At 56.3% G+C, this 9,618-nt stretch overlaps 1 protein-coding gene across 1 annotated transcript in view; it reads right to left on the bottom strand.

The window, feature by feature from the left end:
- Nucleotides 1–278: 278 nt before the first annotated feature.
- The window catches only part of CNTNAP1 (contactin associated protein 1), a 14,535-nt gene continuing 5,195 nt past the window's right edge, over nucleotides 279–9,618 (bottom strand). Inside the window, exons 9-24 of the mRNA XM_007449860.1 lie at nucleotides 9,324–9,473; nucleotides 8,894–9,065; nucleotides 8,322–8,428; nucleotides 8,055–8,174; nucleotides 7,482–7,685; nucleotides 7,127–7,283; nucleotides 6,914–7,041; nucleotides 6,432–6,617; nucleotides 5,007–5,228; nucleotides 4,519–4,758; nucleotides 3,276–3,629; nucleotides 2,962–3,089; nucleotides 2,393–2,486; nucleotides 1,957–2,202; nucleotides 1,801–1,848; nucleotides 279–957 (exon numbers count right to left, since the gene is read on the bottom strand). Of these exons, the coding sequence (XP_007449922.1) occupies nucleotides 689–957; nucleotides 1,801–1,848; nucleotides 1,957–2,202; nucleotides 2,393–2,486; nucleotides 2,962–3,089; nucleotides 3,276–3,629; nucleotides 4,519–4,758; nucleotides 5,007–5,228; nucleotides 6,432–6,617; nucleotides 6,914–7,041; nucleotides 7,127–7,283; nucleotides 7,482–7,685; nucleotides 8,055–8,174; nucleotides 8,322–8,428; nucleotides 8,894–9,065; nucleotides 9,324–9,473 (2,825 nt within the window). The 3' untranslated portion in view covers nucleotides 279–688. The remainder of the gene's footprint in view (nucleotides 958–1,800; nucleotides 1,849–1,956; nucleotides 2,203–2,392; nucleotides 2,487–2,961; nucleotides 3,090–3,275; nucleotides 3,630–4,518; nucleotides 4,759–5,006; nucleotides 5,229–6,431; nucleotides 6,618–6,913; nucleotides 7,042–7,126; nucleotides 7,284–7,481; nucleotides 7,686–8,054; nucleotides 8,175–8,321; nucleotides 8,429–8,893; nucleotides 9,066–9,323; nucleotides 9,474–9,618) is intronic.

Here is a 9,618-nt window from a genome sequence, read left to right as displayed (position 1 = left end):
TGCATATCTTGGAAGAGGGAGGAAGAGTAGAGGGCTGGCTAGTCAGTGTGTCTGCGTTATTCTCTATACATTGCAAGTTTTTTATGGCTTTGGCTAAAGCACGTAAAGCAGCGGAGGTACTAAGGTGCTAAACTGAGGCCTCTCGGTCTCTGTAAAAAACAAAAAACGGGGGTGGGAGCCATCAGTGAAGCCCTCCCTAATCCCCAACTGAGTGGAAGCAGATGGAAGGTGTTCTGCAGGGGAGGGGAGCGGCTGGGGGGTATGATTTAGCAGCCTCCTCCCCCCACACCCCGTGCACCCCTGCAAGCCCACACATCTGTCCCTGCAGAGATTGAATATTTGAAGGGAGGCGGTTAATCTCCCCTGCACTCTGTTGTTAATCCCTGGCAGCAGCTGGGACAGGGATGGCAGGAAGGGCCTGTCTTAACCCCATGAGGCTTCTTTGGGGCAGGCAAACAACCAGGAGCCTGGGGAAATGGGGATGGGCAGGGCATTGGTTTAGGCAGTGAGGCTGAGCCACTCCCTTTGGTCCCATCTGTAGCTCTGTCCACCAAACTTGGCAGGAGGGAAATCCTCTGGATGAGCAGAGCCAGCTAAGAGGAGCCAAATGACCCTGACGGGTGGGGTAGAGGCAGGGATTGGGGAATTTGGAGGAGACGGACTTGGTCCCTGAAGCCCTTCTCCTGATTCATTCAGACCTGGACTCCTCCAGGATCTGGGGTAGGTTTTGGTCCCGGGGGCCAGGGGCTGGGGCTGGAACTTGGGTAGAAGCTGGTGTTGGGGCCGGGGCTGGGGCTTGGGCTGGGCCTGAAGTAGGTAGGGGAGGTTTGCTGCCAGGGTGGTAATCGTGAGTGGCCTTAGGCTCATTGGTGTGGTAGGAGCCCTTGTAGCGATGATTTTGCAGATAGAAGAGCACCAACATTCCCACCAACCCCAGCAGCAAGAAGGCCACCAAAACTGAAAGAGAAAAAAAGGAACAATTCAGGGCAGATCTTTGGGGTTTCCCCTATATACATATACATATATATGCTTTTGGCCTAAAGCGTACGTGTACAAGAGCGTCAGCTGTATGGCCACATCAAGCCATTCTTAAGTATCTGGTAGGTCTAAATTCCTGGCTCATCCCCTGCCGTCTTCTATTTCTAACATTCTCTTTCCACATCCCTGGTACTTACCCCAATTTCTCATCTCTCTGGATGTTACTGCACCCCCATTTCCTCATCCCTTAGCTTTAGCCTCATTTTTTTTTTTAATTTTCTTATAACAGTTTTATTGAGATGTAGTTTACGTACCATAACATTTACCTTTTTATAGTGCAGTAAAGCTCCTTTTAATAAACAGTTAGTTCCTGCCTAATTCTGGGACCTTTTAGATATTGAACACCTGACTCTGGTGGAACATAATGACCATGAGCCAACAGATAAGCATGTGACTTAAGCTGCTCATCAGGAAGTGGAGATTATCTGATCCACAAGGTCATAAAGTCAGATGTGACCAGCAATGGACTACCACTGAGAAGAGATGGTATATGGGATCAGGCATTGATGGGCACATCACTGTAAAAGCTTTAGCCCCATTTTGATATTTCACTTCAATTAAAAGTCTATAGCATCCTCAGACATTTAAAAATCTCCAACCTGATTATCAGCTACCTTCATCATAGCCTGTCTCATCCTTCTGGGCGCCACCATGCACCTAGTGCCTTCACCACCCCTCAGCCCTGAGGACACGGGGCAGGGAGGCAACGCTGACAGCCAGAGGGTAGAATGAGGAGGTCAGGGTAGCGACTGTGCTACTCACAGCCCAAAAGTATGGCAACCCATCCGTCATCGTGGTAGTATGGGAAGTCTGAAAAAGAGAAAGCACCAGGTAGGAGAAGCCGCCTTCAGGTTAAGAATCATTTCCTTTCCCTGTTGTCCCTCTCTCCCCTTCCTTTATTGTGTCCCAGGGATGTACCTGGGGGCAGATACCAGGGGTCCAGCTCAGGTGGCACCTCTGAGACGAGACGTGGCATGGCTCCGCAGTTAGACTCAGACAGTTCTCCCTGAACGCGAAGGGCCTCAGCCAGCTCCGAGGTCATGGGTCGAGGTGTGCGGAAGTGGCTCTTGAGCGGGGCCACATTGTTGAATCGGACGCCGGACAGGCAGCCCGAGAAACCTGGTGTGTTGTAGCGCTGGATCTCCGGGTCAATCACTCCCGTCTCTGAGGGAGGGGCAGCCCAGAAAGAAACGGGCCTGGACCACCTATAGCGCTGCCCCCTCTCACCATCGCTAGGCTCCCACTCCTCTTTATCAGCACCTTCAATGCCACTCCCCGTCCTTCACTCCCCTCTGGGCTCCAGGGACTTCACCCACAGCTCCTTACCCAAAACGCCCCCGCAGCCCCAGCTTACCCATAACACGCCCCAGATACAAGGCCTTGGGCGAGTCCAGCTGGCTGTCCACCAACAGCGAGAACTTCTGCTCTGTCAGGGGGAAGTAATCCACCTGAGGGGGGGGGGAGGAGGTGAGGGAGGGGGAGGCGGCGGCAGACGCAGCCCAGACCCGGCTGGAGCTCTCCGCTCCCCGCTGGCGGCGAGTCCCAGCTCAGTCCCAGGTGGGCAACCCCTGGACCCAGACAGAGGATTTGGTATTAAAAAGCCAACAACCTGGTTCTGAGCCCCGTCTTCGCAGCTGACGGTGGTTTGACTTTGGGAACACACCACTCTACTGTCTGAGCCCCTTTAGTGATTTGTCAGACGAAGGTCAGAAGAGGAGCTGCCTACCTGAGCTACCCTCACAGAGCGGTTGTGAGGTCCCGTGAGATTACACACACACACACACACACACACACACACACACACACGAACGTCCTCCGTAAACTGGAACGTGTTCTCCAAATGCTAAACGTTTGGCATTGCCCACTGGCGAGGTTGTGGTCCGAGCCGGCCCGCCTCCCGCGTCCCCCGCCCCCTGCACGCACCTGGATGAAGAGGTTGCGGTAGACCCGGGTGAGGTTGACGCTGTGGGGCTGGCCGTCAGTCACGGGCCGGGTGGTTAGTTGGTACACGTAGGGACTGGTGCCCAGCTGATAGCGCAGCTGCAGGGTCCCTGTAGGGTGGGGAGGAGGAAGGGGGGGGGGTCTCCTCTCAGCTCCCAAAGTCCCCATCTTGTAAGAGCACTTGAGTCCTTGTATTGGTCAATCGATAGTTACGAGAACGGAGGGCACCCAGAAGCAGCTGGAATTGAGAGCGAGAGCCTCGGGCCGGGGGGGGGGGGGGGGTGTGTGGCGCTTACCATCTTCCTTGATGAGCACAGCCATGTAGTCACGCACAAAGGAGCTGACGTAGAGCAGGACGGCAGGGGCGGAGTGGGTGCTGAAGCTGAAAGACACCTCCTCTCCAGTGACATTATAGACAGGTCCACGGTAGCCCGGCACCGGCCGGCCAGGCCGCGGGTAGTCAGGCAGGCGGTACCCAGGGCCGTGGTAGCCGGGCGCGTAGCCGGGAGTGTCGTAGCCGGGGATGTAGCCGGGCTCGTAGCCCGGCACTGGCCGGCTCAGCATGTGGGAGAACTCGCGGGCTGCGGAGCGCAGCGCTGACTGGAGGTTATAGCGCATCCAGGTGCCCGGCTCAAAGAAACCGCCAATGTCTGAAGGCAGAGGTAGTGAGGTCAGGGCCCCCATTCCCACATTCAGACGCTGTGTATGTCATCCACACACACCCTCTGGCACGTTTCCCCAGTTTCAGCCACCACCACAACCCGTCTCCGTTCACTTTTAGGTCCTCTGGCACCCCTGTGTCACGGAATGGAATCTTAAAATCATGGGAAAGGTAAAAGATCATCTAATCCAACCCCTGCGTTTTACAGCTGGGGAAAGTGAGGCTCAGAAATGGGTAGCTACTTGCCTAGGGATACACAGTAAGTGGACAGTCGAGATTAGAATCGAGATACCATAAGCCCATCTGGTACACCTGCCACTACTCACACTTCCGAACCAAAACCAAAGGTCTTCTGTCAGTCCCTTAGTCCCCGTATCTCCCCACCTCACCAGACTCCTCCCACCAGTGACCGCCCTGCTCAGTCATCCCCCTAGACCAGCCTCAGGGAGGCTGCAGTCTGGGTATATGTGCAGAATCTTGCTATGGCGAATGTCAACGCTTGCCTTAACCAAGGACCAGGTTGTAGACATGTTTTAGGAGTGAAGCGATTGTCAAATAGGAAATGGCATAGGAGGGCATCGTGCAGCCTGAGGGGGATATGCTTGCGAGTGGGGTGGCCTGTGTTCCCTTGGTGACAGTGGGAAGATGGGCAAGTTATTTGCTTGTTGCTTTTGATCTTTTGCGTGCCAGCTAGCTGTACCATCCCTTCCTTGCCCCGCTTTATGCCTTTGGAGTCACCCAACATCTTCAGCTGCCCGGCTGCCCCAGCTCAGAGCTCAGGAGCCCAGGACGACCACAGTTTTCCCTGATTCCTTCCTCTCCTGCCCTCCCTACATCCCATTATGGCTCCCTGTCCTCCCAAAACCAGCAGCACTAACCGTGGTTGCAATATGGCCCATCAAAAGCCGTGAGATCACAGTCACAGGTGTAGTAGCTGTAGCGCTCCACGCAGCGGCCTCCATGGAAACAGGGGAACCGGGGGTGGGCGCAGTGGCCCGTGCAGTTGGGTGAGGTACCCTCAGAGGCATTGGCACGGCCCTCCAGGTTCAGAGTCACTCCGTTCAGACGCATAGCCCTCAAGCAACCCACGAAGGGCCGCCTCTTAAGCTCCGCAGATCCTGGGGAAGGTGGGCAGGTCAAGAAATGGGTGTAGAGCGAGAGACCGGGATAAGCATTGGGGTTTGGAAGGGAGCCAAGGGGGCTAGAAGAACAGAATAGATGCCAGGGACTGGAGAGGAAAGGTGGGCCTTTGGCTCACGCTGAGGTCGAGGGGATCGGGACCTAAGACACAGGAAACAAGGAGAGTGGCCTTGAGAGCAGGGGAAGGTGTCAGAGGCTTCAGACCTGCCTCTGGGTTGTGGCTCACCGACATAGAGGGGCTGGTCGTACTCCAGCCAGATGTAGGTCTGCAGGGGCATCGGCCGCAGCACCCAAGGCCGGTGATCCACGCGGAGCCGGGCCTGCTTTACATTGATTTCAGCCCGGACCAGGTGCCACTCGTCATCGTTGAACTCAGAGTCATCTGAGTGCACTGTCAGGTTCTCATCCCCATTCCCCACGTCGAAGGCGAAGACCACATCCCGGGATGCTGGACAACGTTGGGGGTTAGGGGGAGAGGACTCAGACCTCCAAGATCCCTCACAGGTTCACCTGATACAACCCCTCTTCTTCACCCTTTGGAGCTCCTTGAATGTCCCTCCAATCTGTCTACAGCCTGGGACAAAACCCATAAACTGCTTAAAACCTCACACCCCGGACTTCCCTGGTGGTGCAGTGGTTAAGAATCCGCCTGCCAACGCAGGGCACACGGGTTCAAGCCCTGGTCCGGGAAGACGCACGTGCCGCGGAGCAACTAAGCCCGTGCACCACATCTACTGAGCCTGCGCTCTAGAGCCCGCGAGCCACAACTACTGAGCCCACGTGCCACAACTACCGAAGACCGTGCTCCTAGAGCCCGTGCTCCACAACAAAGAGAAGCCCCCGCAATGGGAAGCCTGCACTCTGCAACGAAGAGCAGCCCCTGCTCGCCGCAACTAGAGAAAGCCCGCGCGCAGCAACGAAGACCCAACGCAGCCAAAAATAAATAAATAAATAAATGTATAAAAAAAGAAAAAAACCCTCATACCCCTGGTCTCTCCCAAATTCCCAGATCCCTGGAGCCAGCTCCCCAGCCCCACTTCTCAGGTTAGAAGCATAGCTCATCAGGTAGAAGACCCCCCCCACACACCAGGAGTCCAGCTTCCTTACAATTCAGGGACCTAAGGCCCAGAGAGGCTAAGTGGTGTGCTCAGGGTCACGAAGCCAGCTGTCAAGACAGCTGGGGGACTTCCCTGGTGGCGCAGCGGTTGAGAGTCTGCCTGCCAATGCAGGGGACGCGGGTTCGATCCCTGGTCCGGGAAGATCCCACATGCCACGGAGCAACTAAGCCTGTGCGCCACAACTACTGAGCCTGTGCTCTAGAGCCCGCGAGCCACAACCACTGAAGCCCACATGCCTAGAGCCCATGCTCCGCAACGAGAAGCAACCACAATGAGAAGCCTGAATACCACAACGAAGAGTAGCCCCCGCTCTCTGCAACTAGAGAAAGCCCACACAGCAACAAAGACCCAATGCAGCCAAAAATAAATAAATGTATAAAAAAAAAGAGCTGGGTGTAGAAGCCAGCGCCATCTGAAGCCCTTTCCATGCCGCCTCGCAGAGGAGCATCTTACCCCTTGTCGCTTGTCCCAGCCTCCACCCACCCCACACCTCCCCAGGGATCTTCATCCCCCGGCAACGTCTGCCTGCTCACTGTTGAGTTCCACCCGCACGTAAGGTCGGCGCCACTGGCAGTAAGGGCCCCCTGTATTCTCTAGGAAGACTCCTGAGGGAGCTGAGGTCCTGAAGTAGAAGGAGACATCAAGGCTGTGGTTGGCCTGGATTGGGGGAAAGCGCAGTGCAGCCCCAGTGTGGAAGGCGATGGTGTTCCAGGAATTTCCTACAAAACCAGATGGAGGAAGGCCTTGTCAGCGAGGTAGGAGGGGAGAGGAGTGAGGCAGCCTCAGGTCAGGGGGGAGACGGCAAAAGGGGACAGCTAGGGGTCCCCAGGGAAACTTAAGGCGTGTAATGAAAGAGAAGAAGGTGCCGAGGAACAACACAGGTATGGGCATATCACACCAGGAGCTGGGGTATCTGGCAGTGTGTCCTAGAGACCCCCAGTGGATCAGGTAGCCTAGACTTTGGAAACTGGAGAGCTGACCCTGGGAGGGTACACAAAAAGGGTCTGTCACTCACGATCACCATAGCAGCGCAGAGGCCTCAGGAAGAACTGGGCCTCAGAATTGGAACGGTTCGTGTCCCCCACCACCACCTGAGTCACAGGCAAATGGTCCACAAAAGTCAGCAGGCCCTTGTCGGTTCTCCTGTGGGGACAGGATGTGGTGGCTCAGCCTCTGCCGCTCAGCTGTCCCTGGCGTCCTGAAAGCCCCGTGCCTTTGCCCCCCTTACCACTGGGGCTGGTCGGCATCACAGTTACAGTGCAGAGCGGGGTCCACACAGCTCCGGTCCAGACCACAGGCGCAGCGCTGAATGCCGGGCTGCGAGCCACCCCAGTAGAAGTGCTGCTCCTCATTTCGGCCAATCCAGAAGCTGTAGGGGTAGCCTCCTGGGGAAGAGGGGCAGGCAGCTTCCAGGCCCTGCCCTCCGTTAGCCTCTGGGCTCCTCTCTCACCCTTCCAACCAGCCCAGACCCTTTCTTGAATCCTGTAGCCCAGGGCTCCCTTGAACCCTCTAATCCTCTTCTCTCAGACCCCACTGGTCTCTCCTCCAGCTCTCCACCTTGCCCTCTCCACCCCCGCCCTAACCTGCAGTGTTGAGCAGCCGGGAATTGTAGCAGGAGAACTCAATCCACTGTTCACAGTGCTGGGAAGCATTGGCCAGGGCACTGACTTCCTCCCAGGATGCATTCCAATACTGGACGGCCCCGAGGAATGGCCGCTCCATGCTAGAACCTGTCACCCGAGTTGTCCACAGCCTGTCATGCCTCACAACTGTCCAGGCCCGGTTCTCTGGGGGAGGGGATGAGGCAGAGCTGTGGCTGGAGACGGGCATTCCCTACCCATCTCCCTGCCCCGCCCCCAGCACCACTACTGCAATCCAGAGCCAAGAAACGTGGCCAGCAGCTCCATTTCAGCCCAGCTCTAGGCCCCCAACGTCATAGGCCGGAGATGAGACAGCTGGAATGGATCAGGAAGCTGGAATCTACCTGCAAGGCTAGATTACAAATCCCTGAGTGTCCCCTTCCCCCTTCTGTCCTCCTTTACCCCCACCACCATCTAATCTCACTGGCCCCTGTCCACCCTTCCATCCTTCCATTTCCCGCACACTCCCACATTGCCTTGTCAGCTGCCCCTCCACCACCCATCAGAGCCACTTACCTCGGATATCACAGTACACTACAAATGGCTTCAGGGGCCCACTCCCATCAGGATCAATGGTGAAGTTGCCAGAAGTTTTCCCACTGAGCCGATAAGCCTCACAGGATTCCTTATACAAAGCTGGTTGGTGGTGAGGTGGGGAAAAGGCAATTTATAGGGTCAGGGGGCTAGGAGGGCCAGCCCTACCATCTCTAGCAGCCTCATGATTGCCAGAAACCTCCTGACTTCCCCTGTCTCTGACTCTCCCCCATACCCAAGCTGGCTTACGTTGGTGGCAGGTCTCCCCCTTGTAGCCTGTCAGTTCACAATAGCAGATGAAGTCATCCCAAGACTGGTAGCAGCGTCCGTCATGCTCACACATATTAGGGCTGCACCTAGGTGAGGGGGTCAGCACCGAGGGAAGGAGCCTTATGGGGAGCTTGAGAGTATGGTCTGATCCTTACAAGCTTCACTCCCAGCTCCTGGGAGCACCAAAACCCAGTGTGAAACATACTCCACCTAACAAGCTTAAATGCTGGGGCATTAGGCAGGCCTCAGGGCTCAAGTACTATACTGTTTCCCCTTCCCCAAAGGAATAAATAATGCCTTACTTCCCCCACCCCCCAAATAAAACCCCCAAGGACCGAAAACAGATGCTTCATTTCCATTCTGAGCACGTGTCACTTTAAGGGAAGAAATAGGAGGTGAGAGGTCGAGGAGGAATCATCCCCAGGTAGGAGACTTAGAAGCTGGGACCAGGAGAAGGGAGATCATTGAGAAAGGCCATTCCCATCATTGGGAGACCATGGAAGAGGGCTTTGGAGGGGTCACCTCTTGTAGGGAGAGGGGCTTCTGGATACCTATCAGTGATGCCACATGTGTCAAAGAGGACCTCAGCATAGTATCCAAGCCGCCGGCCCTCCACCAGAGTCAGGTTGACCAGTTGACCATCCACCTTGAGCAGCTCCATGCAGCCATGGAATGCCGTCTGGTTGGAGTGGCAGCCTGATCGACTGGCTGGCTTGGGACAACCTGGAGCAACCACCCCTGTGAGGCCCTCCCCAGGGAAGACTCCAGCGACCCTCCCCCAGGGAGATGCCAAAGGAGAGCCAGACATGAAGGAAGGAAGGGGGCTAGTAGACAATGACAGTGACCTTCCAGTCCCCAAGGTCCCAGAGGGTCAAGAGGGATTTACTGCTACAAAACTCTCCATGTAGCCCTGTCTGGGTGGACTTAGATGGGGCCTTCCCACCCAGAGACAGGGGTCTAGCCAGGTCGGCCTCCACTTACCTCCAAAGAAGTATGAGGTTCCTGTACGGATCAGCAGTGGGTATGAGACCCTGACCTCTGCCCCCTCCACATCATCAATGCTGATGACTGCATGGTTTTCCTGTGCCACAAAATTCACCTCGTGCCAAAAGCCATCATTCAGGCGGAACCCTGGACAGGACAGGAGGATGGTGGGGGGGGGGGGGGGGGGCGGCCCCCCTGCCAGTGCGGGGGACGCAGGTTCGAGCCCTGGTCCGGGAGGATCCCACATGCTGTGGAGCAACTGGGCCCGTGCGCCACAACTGCTGAGCCCGCG

Source organism: Lipotes vexillifer, unplaced genomic scaffold, assembly GCF_000442215.2.
Source record: "Lipotes vexillifer unplaced genomic scaffold, Lipotes_vexillifer_v1.1 scaffold2106, whole genome shotgun sequence".
Classification (NCBI taxonomy): domain Eukaryota; kingdom Metazoa; phylum Chordata; class Mammalia; order Artiodactyla; family Lipotidae; genus Lipotes; species Lipotes vexillifer.
Note: the sequence above shows the minus strand (reverse complement) of the source record. Positions and strands in the feature narration are given on the sequence as shown.